A 14170-nucleotide genomic window follows, 5' to 3' on the forward strand; every position below is an offset into this window, starting at 1 on the left:
TTGACGTTTCTTTACAGGTTAAGTTACCAAAAAAATTTGAAAAAATAATTAAAATTGAGAAAAAATAGTCAATACATCATAAATAATAACGAATCTTCAAATTTTTTTCTCTTGAGTGCAAAAAATACCCTTAGCCTATAGGGAAGCTGAGAATAAACTGATTTGACCACAATTCAAACGAATGAAAAAATAAATTAATTCGTATATATAAGTATTTTCGCAATTTGGCATGAAATATGTGCTCTGCTAAATTAGCATCGGGGTGGTGAGTTCTATTTGTGGAATAACTAAACTTCTTGGTACTAACAAATTTTTCATTTTTAGGAATATCTCTCAACAAGGATTGAGTATAATATCTCAAAATAACGTTATAACAGATCAAAATATACTATTGAAAAATGCATTGAATGTAAATATTTTATAATCCTCTTTGAATAAGTCTTTTATCCAATTGAATTTTTTAGGCTGACTTGAAGGAAATTGGATCACCTGTTCTCAATAAAGAATCAAATAAAAATCAAATACCAGAAGTAAGTAAATACAATTGAAAATTTTATAAGTATTAACTCCATTTCTAAAAAAAAAATGTTTACAGTTAGTTCTGCAGATACAGAAAATTCGCAATGTAGCTGCACCAAAGGCAAATGAAGAATCTAATGCAGCACCTAGAATGTTGAAATTGACTTTAACTGATGGAGAAACATTTGTTCAAGCTATTGAAACTTCCAATATTCCATCTATAAGCAGAGAAAAAACTCCACCAGGTTCTAAACTTTTATTGAAAAATGTTAAAATTGTAAATGGGTTTTTATGTTTGAATCAGAGTAATACAAAGTTACTTGGAGGAAATGTACCTCATTTATTTGAGAAGTGGGAAGTGGCTAAGAGTGTGCAGCATCACAACAGGATTACTGGTAACTTTATATATCTAATTATGTGGCTTTTATTTAAAAACAAGTTATAGCTATGATGTGAAAACTAGAGCATGTAATAAATGTTTCCTTAATTAAAATTTTTCAGCTTCTATTGATGGTCCACCTGCTTGGGTTAATTTTGGCTTCAAAATATCCAATACTGGGGATGAACGTAAAGTGACAGATAATGGTAAAACAAAAGAACAGCCTAAAGAAAATACAGAATTTGAAAATTTGAGAAAAGATGCTATTGCTGAAGTTGCAACTGGAGCAGTGAAAAAAGTATTTGCATCTGGAGCCAAACTTGTTCATACAGCTCCTAGAGTTGATACTTACAAAGGAAGAAATGAAGGGGGCAAGCATTCTAATAGAAACAGAAAAGAGCCTAAATCCCCAAAAGAGAGTATATCGCAAAAACCTTCAGATAAAGTCTCCTTATTTGATTTCCTTGAGAATAAATTACAAATAGCGAATGGTTCTGGTAATGTGAAACCAAAACAAGAAGAGATTAGCGAAAAGTATTCCCAAAAAACTGTTACAGAAGATAAGAAAAACTACTATTCTAGTTACCATAAAGATTCAATACCAAAGAAGGATTATGGCTATAATGATAAAAGAAGTAGTTCAGAATTTCATTACAATCATGAATATAATAACTGGAGCAATTGCAATATTCAAAAACAACCCTCATTTCGTAGAGATCAAGAATCTAATAAAAAGGAATATAAAAATCGGGATCATCAAAGTTATGAACAGATAAAAGTTCATAAAGAATCTGCAAAAGGATATGATAATAAATACTCAAATAGGTATAATACCAGAGAGTCTCTTATCAAGAACAATTCAAGTACTAAACATGTTAACGACATGCAATCGACCAAAATTTCACTTGATCACATCGAGAATCAAACCAATAAGAACAGTTCAAATGTTTCAAAAAATAACAAAGTATGTAAAAGAAATGAGGAAGAAAAAATGCATGATAATTGGCATTACAGAGCTCCTAACCCGAATAATGTTGAGCAGAGTAAAAGTAGCAGTATTGTTGAGCAGAGTAAAAGTAGCAGTAATGTTGAACAGAGTAAAAGTACCAGTAATGTTGAGCAGAGTAAAAGTGGCAGTAATGTTAATGAATTAGCAGAACATGTTGCTAAAATGTCTGTAGGTGGTGAATTTGCTAGTAGGAGTTTGAGACAACATCTGAATTTACAGGGAAAAAAATCGAATGTAACTAAAAGCAACCGCGAAAGCATTAGAAGTAACAATGGCATTGTAGGAAATGAGTGTCTGGCAAAATATTGGGAAGATAATAAAGTGAGTACATATTTATTAAACACATTGAACGTTATAATATCCTCATCTGAAATCTTTACCTCAAATTCTTCTACAGGGTGTCTGATAGTAGATTCAACACTGATATATTAGATAGTAATAAAAATAAAAACAAATTCTCTGCAAAAATGACTCTTAACTCTTTTCAAAATACATTGTGTCGAGTTGTAATGAAAAAATATTTTGTGCAATAATTCCAAAATACTATTCTAAGGCAAAGTTCTATGAGCAATCTTTTTTTTACATAAGGCAGGAAGCTAACCTGTCCTTAAAACTAGTGATGGGCTTCCTCAGACAGAAATACTCTGTTCACCGATTTTTAAAATTCTCGGTAACATCTGAGTATCAAAAATGTTCGCATCGCTAAACACTGGGCACTTAATCTTCGGTGCGAAGACTCTCATCTCGAAAGTTGAATTCGTTTTTCCTATATGATGTACCTACTCGTACTCGACGAGGAATCCTCGTCTACGTTTCCGATTATTTAATTTATGATCCTCGTGATCGTAAATTAAATCGTATAGATGATAAGAATCGAATGGGATAAGAAAGAATTAGGATTTAGTAATAACGAATTACAAAATAACTTGGACTTGATCAGCAAAGAATATGTGTCTGGGTGATCTTTTTTTTGGGAATAGAGAGAGAGAGAGAAATTAAATTTATTGATAAATCAAATGGCTATCGACCACAGTCTTCCAGCCAGTTGCATACATTTTTATATTACATATTATTAATAAGTATTAAAAAAAAAAAAAAAAAATAAAAATAAACATCATCCTAGTGATTCCAAGTGTTCGAAAAGTGGCAAAGCTGGTAACTTTGCCTTTGGTGTAGTTGCTCTACTGTAATGTTGTATCAATGGCTCCATCATGTTGATATTATTTTGGTTATTGATGAATTTTTTACTTAGTTTCTGCATTCTTTCCAGTATTGGTTCTATTCCCGTTGTCTGATATAAAAGCTGATTGGATGGATTGTGCAGGGGGTTGTTGGGATGTCTCATTTTTGTAATCTTACGTAAGCAAGTTCTTTCCGCTACCTCAATTGCATTCAGAGCTGTTTTTGTCGAATTTGAGAAGATTATATGTCCATAGTCCAATAAAGGTCTGCATATCATTTTATATATGGTACTAGCTGTTTTAATACTGATTCCTTTGTTTTTATATGTAAGAGATCTAAAATGCCCAGCTCGTGTTATGGCTTTTTTCTTTTGAAGTTTCAAGTGTGCTTTGAAGTTCAACTTGTTATCAATCTTTATGCCTAGGTATTTGCATGAATCTGTTGGAGTTATTGTGTCACTTCCGAGTTTTATATTAGGAGAGTTGGCATTGATTTTATGGTTAAAAATGACGAGTTTTGATTTCCTTGGGTTAGGTTGTATTCTCCAACGTCTCATCCATGCCACTGTTATATCCGCCAACTTCTGTAGACCTTTCATACACTCTTTCAGTGTTTTATGGTGGGATATTAGAGTTGTGTCATCAGCAAATTGGAGAACATACTGTAGACTGTTGATGTCCTGGTTTCTGAAATCAGATTGTCTGTACAAGTCACTGCAGAACAAATTGTAAAGTAGAGGAGAGAGTGGTGAGCCTTGTGGTAGTCCTTGTGCTGTTGTAAATTTTTCTGAGGTTTCACCTTTGACCCGGACTTGTAATTTTCTGTCTAGAAGGAAATTGTTTATAATTTTTATCAAATAAATGGGACACTTTAGATGGAAAATTTTGGAGATAAGACCGGCGTGCCAGACACTGTCGAAAGCTTTCTGAATGTCCATAAATATAGCAGCTGTTTTATTTCCCATTTTTCTATTGCATTGAACATTTGAAGTGAGTATAGTTAAAGGGTGCACAGTCGATGTCTTCTTTTTGAACCCGAATTGACATGGTGGTATATATTTTCCTATCTCATTGCATATTCTCTCTGCCAAGATTTTTTCAAAATTTTTTCCCAATGTAGGTAGAAGTGTAATAGGCCTGTAGTTCTCCATGTTAGAATTATCTGTATTTGCCTTGGGGATGGTAATCAAAATGCCTTTTTTCCATTCACTTGGAAAGAGGGAATGAGAGAGACAATAATTATAAATTTTGATTATAACATCGTGAACTAAAGGGTCTAGGTTCCTCAGTATTTTTCTTGGAATGTTGTCATAGCCAGGTGTTGTGTTCTTACCATGGTTGAGTGCCGTATAGTATTCTTCTTCTAGGATAGGTTCAAATGTTATCTCTGATGGGATCTGGGGTAGTTCATTTTTGTACCAATTCTCTATTTGCTTCCTATGCTCCTCATTGAATTCTTTGTTTGCGGATTTTTCAAACAGCTTTTCAAAATGTTTTGCGAAAGCATCAGCAATATCTTTATCCTTAATGAGAGATTCACCATTGACTTGTATTGGATTTGAAAGTTGATGGGTTGTGTACTTTGCAAGTTTTTTAATTGTTCTCCAGTATGTCCTGCCTTTTTGATCTTCGATTTCTTTGCAAGCCTCTAGATATTTATTGGATCTGTATTGCAAGATCATGTTATGAATATCCCTATTCAATTTGTTGAATTTTCGTTTTAAACTTGGATCTTGGTTAGTCTGGTATTCACGAAACAATTGTTTTTTTTGTTCTTATCAACTTTATGATGTAGGGAGGAAGGGTTTGGCTGAAGTACCGTTTTTTGAGAGTCGGTGTTTCCTCTGTTATTATTCTTGATAGAGTGTTGTGGAAAAAAGTTATGTACTCAGGGGTCATTTCAATTTGTGGTTCAATCACTTCAAGCATTCTTTTATTCACTTCTTTAATATTGCATTTTTCATAAAGTAATTTGGTCTCTTGAGTGTATTCTTCAGGCTGTTTTTTTGTATCAATTGAGAATTCAATTCCAAGGTGATCGGATCCTAAGTCTGGGGTAAGAGTTATGTTCTGAATATTATCTTTTATATTTCTTGTACACATTAGCAAGTCTGGTGTGGAGTCTGGGTTGTTTTCCATTAGGAATGTTGGTGGTGTATCCAATTTGATGAAATCTGAGTTTCTGAGGAAGTTGTTGATTTGAGTTTTTTTTCGGTTGTTCACGTTGAAGTCTCCTAGAATAATGGAATATTTATATTGTGATGCTTTCACCAGTAAATTTTCCTCAACAAGTCGGCTGGAGTGGTGTATGTAGACCAGAAACATATGGATTTTTTCATTATTGAAAGGAACAGTAAAATGCAGAACATCGTTCCATGGGTTATTGAAGTGGGGCGGATTGTTTCTACCAATTTTCACTCTGTTAGAAGCCTGCACTAGTGCACCTCCTCTGGTGTTTTGGTTCAATATACTTCCATGTTTGAACAATGTCCTCCAATCCCTGTATTGAATGTTGGTGGTTGCTTTAGTTTTAGTTTCCACAAACATTGTACAGTCCACATTGTTATGCTCAAGATAATATCGGATCAACTCTTTTTTGTTGATATAGTTGTTAATGTTTGCATACAAAAATTTAAGCATGAATGTCCCCATATAGCTGCACCCCCTCCGCTGGCTCTGTATCCACTGTTTTGTTTTCATTCTCGAGGTCAATCATGAGTACATAAAGTCTGTTACCAACAAAAGTGGGTACCGTGCTAATATTGTAGCTGTCGATGAAGCGTCTCTGGAGTTTTTGAATCAGTTGTTGTCTTTCAATATTTTTGGGTTTGTTGATTTTATGTATGTATGTTTCTATGATGTGATCATGTATTGTAATAGCTTTGTGTATTCTGCTTTTTTCCACTTTTTTAATATCCATATCAGCTGATTTTTTGTTTATTGATCTTATTTTGATGTTTGGAATACCTTCTATGGGCTTAACTGGTCTTTTTGGGCATTTTATGGACCATGCTACATGCTCTGTGGATTGACACGCAGTACACTTTGGTGGTAAACTTGTTGTACATTCTGATTCCTTGTGTTGTTGTCCACATTTGCTGCAAATTATTGGTGAATTGCATTTGTCCGTTGTGTGGGTAAATTGAGAACATCTTGCACAAGGGACTGGTATTGGATCAGGTGGGTAGCTTGGCTTGGCAATGTAGTGTCTGCATTTGAAGAAGATGCCTTCATTAATTAGTTTTTCATATGATTTTACTTCACTGGTTATTATGCGTATAAATAAGGATGGTTTGTTTGTCTTCTTTGAGATAATTCTCTTACAATATCGGTGTGTAATTTGGTTATTCTTAAGAAAATTACTAATCTCTTCTTCTTTTATTTCTATTTCCACCTGTGAGATTACGGCTGAATATGATTCCAAGTGAGTTCTGGGCTTATTGTGAACTGAGGTGTTGGTTGAAGTTTCACAAAAGGTGTTGATTAGTTTCATTTCCTTCATGTGTTTTAGCGCTTTTGTGAGATTATCCTTGGAATTATTCGATTTGACAATAAATCCCTGTGTGGTTTGGGTAATTATATCGCGTCCATCTGGGAACAATTTTATCCATTGATCGGCGACTTGAAGTCTTGTTGTGTTAGGAATAGGTGTTATGTGAAATAAATTCGCATATGTTTTGAAGGAATGTTTTGTTGTTGTTTTTGTTTGTGTTGTGGCAGGGTTATTGATTTCAGATGTATCTGTTTCCATCAGGGTATTTGATGACTCATGTGTTATTTGCGAAATTGTTGGCAGCTGTGGTTCTTCAAATCTTATCTCTGGCGATTTCTTATCGTCGACTTTTTTTGCCGGATCATCTCGGTTTTTTGTTCGTTTCTTCCGCTTGTTTCGCGTCACGATCGTATAATTGGGATCCTTATTTCCTGGTTCTTCCAGACCAGTATCTGTTGAGGATTCACTTTGCTGAGACATTCTTGGGAGACAGAATGCCTCAAATTCATCTGCGTCGTAAGATCTTGCGGGTTCAATATTTACACTCGATTTACGCTCTTCTAATCACTACACGTGCGTTTCAATCAGATGTTGCACAGCAACTGTTTTTGGGAATATTTTGCAGCATCTTACTGAAAACTGAGGTGTTGAATATTTGAAATTATCGACGTTGAATAGCACCAAAAAGTTTCAATTGCATTGTATGGGTCCTCAATTGTTGAGTATTTCTATCCACATTTTCCAAAAAAATAGGTTCCAATGAATTGCCTTCAGCCTGGGATGTGGATGGAGTTGTAAGTTCTTCGTTTCTTTCGATGCTTCTGTCATTTTCTTTTATATGGATGGGATGAATTCTCAAGAGATGTTGACTGAGATTAGTAGTTCCTCCAAAATTTTTGAAATTTTTTTTTACAAAATATACACACTGCCACTTGATCATCATCTTTGCTGAAGTATTTCCAAACAAACGACTTTTTGGCTCCAGGACGCATTTTTATTTTCGGAAAGAATTAATCGTTCCGAGATGAAATGACTTTCGTTTGAACATTCGAACTGAAAGAGACTGAAATGTATGAGAGCTTATCCCCTTTTATTTTATAGGAATGAGGAAGAAGGGTTTCTAATAATTCATTAATTATATTATAGCTTCCTACTTTCCTGCCTTCAATTCAGAAAATTTATTATTTTGTTGAGACCACTCTGACATGCCAAATACATATTATATACAATTTATGAAACTTCCAACTCCAGTTTCAAATAAATTAGGAATAGAAAGTCAAGTATTTCCTAATTATTGGTGTGAATGGAATAAAAAATTTAAAAATTTTATGAATGTCATAAATCTCAGGCATCAGAGTCATTTAGCATTATGAGGTTTTTTTTTTGAATAAACATCTGATTTTTGAAATGCTCGTTTATCAAATAACCAATTATTGAAAACATCCGATTATGCCCAACACTACTTAAAACCCTATTCCCCTGTCTGGGCTTAGGACCGATTGAGGCAGTTACTAGGCTTCTCAATCCAATCAAACCCACAAATGTGGGAGTGATAACCTCCGTATTGAATGATTAAAGGAGAAGAATTAAAAGAAAACAAGCAATTTGCTCAAACATGAGAAAGAAAAATTCCAGAATGGCTAAAAATATTTCGATATGACTTAAAAAAAAAAACCACACAGAAAGTCAACTTTCAATATTTTCTGCATCTTTCAAACATTTTCAATGACGTAGGATTTTTCTAGAAAAATTAAGGAATTTGAAACAGAAAGCCGATTTGAAATAAATTTTCAAAATATCCACTATTGTTATAGATACAAGCTGTTTTGAGTTGCATAGAATTATCTTCAGCTTTTTTGGAATTATGTATTCAAAAATAGTTATTTGTTTCACTAGGCGGCAAAGAGCAAAGTAGTAGATTGATTGCCTCTCTACGCTCGGCTAGGAATTCAGCTAAGGCAGTCAATCTACTTTACTGCCGAGTTGAACATATATTTTTTTGTCCAATGGTTTTTGATGATATATGTAGGATATTGTATTTGCAAATTGTTTCAATTCCCAGAATCTTCTTATTTTTCTTGTAGTGATAAATTAAAAAAAAAATTTATAGACTTCGCAATTGTTGGAATGGTTGGTTTCTATGGAATTGTATATGTCTATAATTATTATACATAGTTCGACAACCGACAGTTTTGTGGAAAAATATCAGTACATTTATATTATGGACAGTGATAGAGACTCAATCCTCCAATAAGGGAGGTGGCAAAAAATATTGGTTTGTCCAAAAATTGTCAAATGTTTTATTCCCATTGAGAATAATCATTTTACTGCCTAGACAGGAAAAGTAATACTCTGCTGCTTGATAGGTATCTGTAAAATTAATATTTGCTGTCAATCGGAGACAAACATTTTTTTTTCCATCTTTAAGACTTTCTGTCTTGGCAGTGAAGACACTCAGTTCAAATGCTTGCAGGAAATTTGTTTTTATGTTTATTAGTACTCTCCTACCTCTAACCTATCTGTCTTTTGTTTGAATTAATTCTTGAATAATTGATATGATTTGTTTTCATTTACGATTTCTTGCCAATCAGTTGCTCACACCCTGCATAGATCATATTAATGGATTCTCACCAACGTATATTTTACTAAAACAAACAATTTTTTTTTTCAGTTCTATCCAGCCATTATAACTGCATATACAGAAAACACTTATGTTGTTCAGTTCAAAGGTTATGGTAATTTCGAAGAGGTTCTGAAGTCTGACTGCATGCCATTAGATGAGGAAAAAGAGGAGAAAAAGAAATACCATAAGGGTAATACAATAATGTTGAAATTTTACCATGCATAGGCTATTTGACAAATATTTCAAATATTATCTCATAAAAAAATGGATATTTTCAATTCACATAAATATTTCCCAAAAAAATTGCAATCAAAATGGAAAATTCAGAGACCACCAAAATAACAATTTCACGCAACATGGCATTAGTGACGTCACTTGGAAGTATAAACAATCAAGAAAAATATTCGTTTTTATTAGTTATTTAACCGTTTTCTTATATAAAGATTTTTATATATATATATATAGATTATTTTGATTTGAAGTGATTAAGTTTTTATAAGAGTATTTCTTTGTGAAGTATTCTTACTATAGTGATCTGTTCAATGTTGTTTTCAAACCTTTCAACAGTAAAAATAAATCTGTTGAAACTCTTATAAATACCATATTTTATTGTATAATACCTACATTAGCCTAGTGCTAATGTAGGCAACAAAGGACACAAAAATGCAATTATGTGTAGCTCAAATTGACATCATAGTAAGTTAGTATAATCATCATCATAGGTTTGAATTATTCGAGTTTTTAAAGTTATATTGTCAAATAGCTTATTGGCAATGAAACGCAAAATATGTATCTATGAATTTTATTTTTTTTTGGATATTATTTCCACATTTAAATTTATTTATTTTCGCAGGAAGTCTCGAGTTTCGACGAAATCCTAAGAAGTTTGAATATAGCTAGTTGGAACTTCCATAAGGTTGATTTGAATCAGACCAAATTCATAAATTGATTGAAATTCTTCATCATATACTAATTATAAAGTGGAATTTTAAGGCATGTGTATATCTATACTTTTACCAGGTTTCCTACTTTGATATTAATTATTCCTGCAGTTCAATACAAAATGTAACTATTTAATTGGAATAAAAATATAAATGTGTGGAATGTATATCATTTGAAAGATGAAACGTTAAGAATGCCTATTGTGTTTGAATTTTTTTTTAATCATAATATTTATATTTAAATAAAAATATTGGGGTGCATTCCATCAGAAAGGATGGATCTCTCTATAGAAAATGAAAGGATTGAAAATAGTAATTATTTTATTGAAAAATATATAATTTCTATAACATGAATTTTTTTAAAATATATGAATATTATACAAAACCTTACCTGGTTGCTTTCATTCAATTATTCTAAACAATAAGAAAGAGAATATAATTCCGAATAACTGAAAAAGAAATTATTAAAACAACAATCATTGTAGATTCTCATAAAAGTATCCAATAAGTATATAATTATTTGTGTAGCTTACCATCATCAGAGAAATTATTGTGCAAGTTGTACCGATAACCAAAGCATATTCTTTCACATAATGCTTAGTAGCTTTCAAACAACCATCTAAATAAGCCACATGTTCATTCAACTCCTCTACATTCTGGCATTTTTGAAGCCTTCCATGTGCCGTTGGTTTGCAGCAAGATTCTGGAATGTACCCTTTCCAATCACGATAGCTATCAATTCCACAACATTTCAGTCTTTGCTGAGTCTCATCCCAAGCAATTGTAACAGGGTGATAATTTCCATAAGCTCTGAGTGATGAGGTCATACCGTTCCGTACAGTCAGCTCTGCTTTTTCTCTGAAGACGTATCCGATGATGCCGCCCACTAACATGGTCACCAATATGAAGGAAAGACAGATCATATACTGAAAATTCAAGAATCTCTGTAAAATTCCAGTTTAATGAGATCAGATTAAGTTTGTACCGTAAAGAGAAGACATCTTATTTCTTTGATCGCACCTGTACATCCTACTCCTGCCAAAAAGGCAGCAGTAGTTCCGGTTATTATCATAATCCATGAAGCACCTCCATATAAATTAGTACCTAAGAGTTCGTTAGCAAAGGATTTATCGACAACTATCCAAATGCCAAATCCCAATGCACATAGACCTCCGATCTAGAAAAAATTATGATTATAGTTTGAATTAGAGTTTTTTTTTCTAGTTTATATCATTTTAGTTGTAGTAGATACATAGGAAATGAGTTCTCTGTTGAATCAAACGAAAATTACTACTAAAATTACTGGAGCGAATGAGAAAACTAATGGAGCGCCTAGAATGGTGAAATTAACTTTAACTGATAGAGAAATATTCATTCAAGTTATTAAAACTTCCACTATTCTATTTATAAGTAGAGAAAAAACTTTCCGGGTTCTAAAATTTTGTTGAAAAAAGTTAAAATTGTAAACGAGTTTTTATGTCTCAATCAGAATAATACAAAGTTATTTGGAGGAAATGCACCTCATTCATTTGAGGAGTGGGAGGTGGCAAGGAGTGTGGAGCAACACAACAGGATTTTCTTATAAACAAGTGATATCAATGCCGCAAAAACAGTTAGAATTTTTTAGCTTCTGCTAATGATCTTGGATTAATCTTGGCTTCAAAATATCCAATCTTAGAATAAATGCAAAGTTAAAAAAAATAACAGCATAATGAAAATACAGAGTTTAAAAGTTTGAGAAAATATGCTATTGATGGCGTTACAATTGGGGGAATGATAAAAGTAGGTGTTCCACAGGAGTATAAGCTTGGACCTTCATTATTTATGTTGTGATATTTCTTTCTGGAAAAAATGAAGCCAAATTTTTCAAACAGCAGTTTTCTTTTAGTCATCAAGTGTAGATACAAAATAAGGAAACATTTTCTGCTGTTGAATCGTACACCTTGAAGATCGCGCATTTCCCTATATATCTCAATAAAAATATTTGATATACTTTACAGAATTGCCTGCAGATTTATGAATAATATTTGAAAGAAACTTCGGACGCATATAAAAAATGAAAAAAAAAATTTTAAACAACATTACTTACAAAAACTAAGCAGTTTACAATAAATAAACTGTATTTAATTAAATTGCCGCATCGGTCCATTCTTCTTCCAAGAGCCATATTTTATTTTGTGTTGCTACTGAAAATAATAAGTGAAAGCCTTATGTAATATGAATAAAAAACATTGCAAATTTTATATAGAATCATTTTGTTTTATATAGACAGCTATAAAAAGGTCCGCATCGAATTCTGAGATTTTCATATGTAGAATCCATTGGGAGTTTGAAACATATCATTAGAAAGTCTGATGCATTTATATGCTCTTTGAAATTATGTTTTAAGTTTTTTCATTTATATGGTAGGCAAATAGCGATTTGATTAAGTTAAATAAATGTTTGATGAAAATAAATTATTTCAAAATTTAGTAAAAATTGTCTTATTCAGTTTGCTGTGACGTTTTTGTGTCGAATCTACCAATATCTGATGATCAACTGGATAGGTATACACACTTAATTATTGAGCTTATTGATCAGAAATTAAAAAAATAACGTACAATAAAAAGCGTATGTAGATTATATTTCCTATTAGAAATGAAATAATTTTGTGTGTAGGTAACCTTTATCTTGGTAGCATTGAAAAATCACCCGGCAAGAAAAAGAAATTCAACTATTTTCCCATTGTTTATCTTAAAATAGTAGGATTGTTTAAAACCAACAAAGAGAGGTTAAGTGTGAACAGGAAACTACGCATTCCACTTGATTCAAATCGACTTTCACTGCATCGCAGGTGAATACAAACATAACGAGTTATTTTGTGATATTCATCATCTAATTAGACTCGAATTAGTCATAACCTAACCTAAGAGTTGAAGAGAAAATAGTAATTACCTCATTGTAAAAATATCAATCACAATTCTTCGAAATGATCTAGGTTTGCACTTAGATTGACTATTGCAATGTTAATGTGTGTTCAAGTACCACTTTCGAATAAAACACAACTGATGGTACCACGTGCATAAATCTGGTATGTGGTAAGGGATTCGTCATCACTTGTGTTCCAGTTCTTCGTCTTCTGGTCAGGTGTTTGCAATTGTTTATGTTAATGCAACATTTGAATCAGAACCATCGTTTTAATGAATATGAAACATACTTATTTTGCGGAAAAGATACTAATAAGCAGTAGAGCATTTTTCTGAAGCTCAATTATTATAATTTTACTTATGATTAAGAGTTGTCTCTATGGATTGCTAACTGAAATTCGAAAGTTTTTTCATCGCAATGTTGGCAGAACTGTTCTCAATATTCACGCGGAGTCTTCTTTGAGTTTTTAACAATAAATAAGAAATAGTCTGCCAATGGTTGTGACACGATGCTACTCAATTCTTCGCTTGCTGAAATTCCTAGAGAACCATTAATGACCCAACCCGAATGATGCCTATACTACCATTCATAAAAAATGGATCAGTAGAACGCGAAATATGTATGGTCCTAGGAATTTCACGTTTACGCATGCTTAGCGCTCTCGCACACTGAATCAGAAAGGACTGATATTTGAGTCCTCTCAATTTGTGCTCATAAGGGCCCTTCACAGGAAAGTTTTGGGGTAATTTTGATTTCTTTGATTAAACATGTCTTTTGCGATTTTGAATCCGAATCTGAAGTTTGAAACAAAAATTTGGTGCGAAAAATTGAATAAAATACAAAAAAGGTGGAAAATTTTATTTTTTGGCGGTTTTTGCTTATTACTTGGAAAAAATCAATTTTTCGTGAATGAAGAGTATATAAAATTCCCTAAAAATTTCTTCCATTTTGTTTTTTTGCTCAATAAACCTTCTGGCTCAAACGATAGTTGAAAATTATATGGTTTTATCTGTCTCTGGAAAAAAAACACTTTGTGGGACAGCTTTGATTTCTCCGGTTTTATACGTTTATTGGGGTTCTGAATCCGAATCTGAGGTTTGCTACCAACATTTCGGGAC

The 14170-nt window shown here is 32.6% G+C and overlaps 2 protein-coding genes across 6 annotated transcripts; one reads left to right on the forward strand and one right to left on the reverse strand.

Annotated features, from left to right (window-relative positions):
- LOC123683892 (tudor domain-containing protein 3) lies at positions 1–10304 on the forward strand. Its single transcript, XM_045622895.1, has 7 exons — positions 1–265; positions 325–409; positions 465–530; positions 596–914; positions 1021–2228; positions 9253–9394; positions 10058–10304. The coding sequence occupies exons 1-7, from the start codon at positions 237–239 to the stop codon at positions 10102–10104; spliced, it is 1896 nt and encodes a 631-aa protein (XP_045478851.1). The 5' UTR covers positions 1–236; the 3' UTR covers positions 10105–10304.
- Positions 10305–10448: 144 nt separating this feature from the next.
- Positions 10449–13383, reverse strand: LOC123683894 (CD151 antigen-like). 5 transcript variants are annotated; one of them, XM_045622898.1, is made up of 5 exons: positions 13080–13383; positions 12235–12328; positions 11131–11322; positions 10679–11071; positions 10449–10594 (listed from the first exon to the last, which is right to left on the reverse strand). In XM_045622898.1, the coding sequence occupies exons 2-5, from the start codon at positions 12310–12312 to the stop codon at positions 10547–10549; spliced, it is 711 nt and encodes a 236-aa protein (XP_045478854.1). In that variant the 5' UTR covers positions 12313–12328; positions 13080–13383; the 3' UTR covers positions 10449–10546. The 5 variants fall into 5 exon arrangements, with proteins under 5 accessions (XP_045478854.1, XP_045478853.1, XP_045478858.1 ...); XM_045622897.1 differs by having other exon boundaries at positions 12235–12331; positions 13080–13378; XM_045622902.1 differs by lacking the exon at positions 13080–13383 and adding an exon at positions 12809–12954.
- Positions 13384–14170: the final 787 nt, after the last annotated feature.

The sequence above is a fragment of the Harmonia axyridis genome, chromosome 7 (genome assembly GCF_914767665.1).
Source record: "Harmonia axyridis chromosome 7, icHarAxyr1.1, whole genome shotgun sequence".
Taxonomy (NCBI): Eukaryota; Metazoa; Arthropoda; class Insecta; order Coleoptera; family Coccinellidae; genus Harmonia; species Harmonia axyridis.

Bases quoted from the DNA above. Each gene is read 5' to 3' on its own strand.
- LOC123683892 (XM_045622895.1), top strand. From the start codon at position 237: ATGTGCTCTGCTAAATTAGCATCGGGGTG. The intron at 410-464 runs GTAAATATTTTA...TGAATTTTTTAG, and splicing joins TATTGAAAAATGCATTGAAT to GCTGACTTGAAGGAAATTGG. The intron at 2,229-9,252 runs GTGAGTACATAT...TTTTTTTTTCAG, and splicing joins AATATTGGGAAGATAATAAA to TTCTATCCAGCCATTATAAC.
- LOC123683894 (XM_045622898.1), bottom strand. From the start codon at position 12,312: ATGGCTCTTGGAAGAAGAATGGACCGATGCGGCAATTTAATTAAATAC. The intron at 11,323-12,234 runs GTAAGTAATGTT...AATTTTTTCTAG, and splicing joins TTGTAAACTGCTTAGTTTTT to ATCGGAGGTCTATGTGCATT. The intron at 10,595-10,678 runs GTAAGCTACACA...TTTCTTTTTCAG, and splicing joins CAATAATTTCTCTGATGATG to TTATTCGGAATTATATTCTC.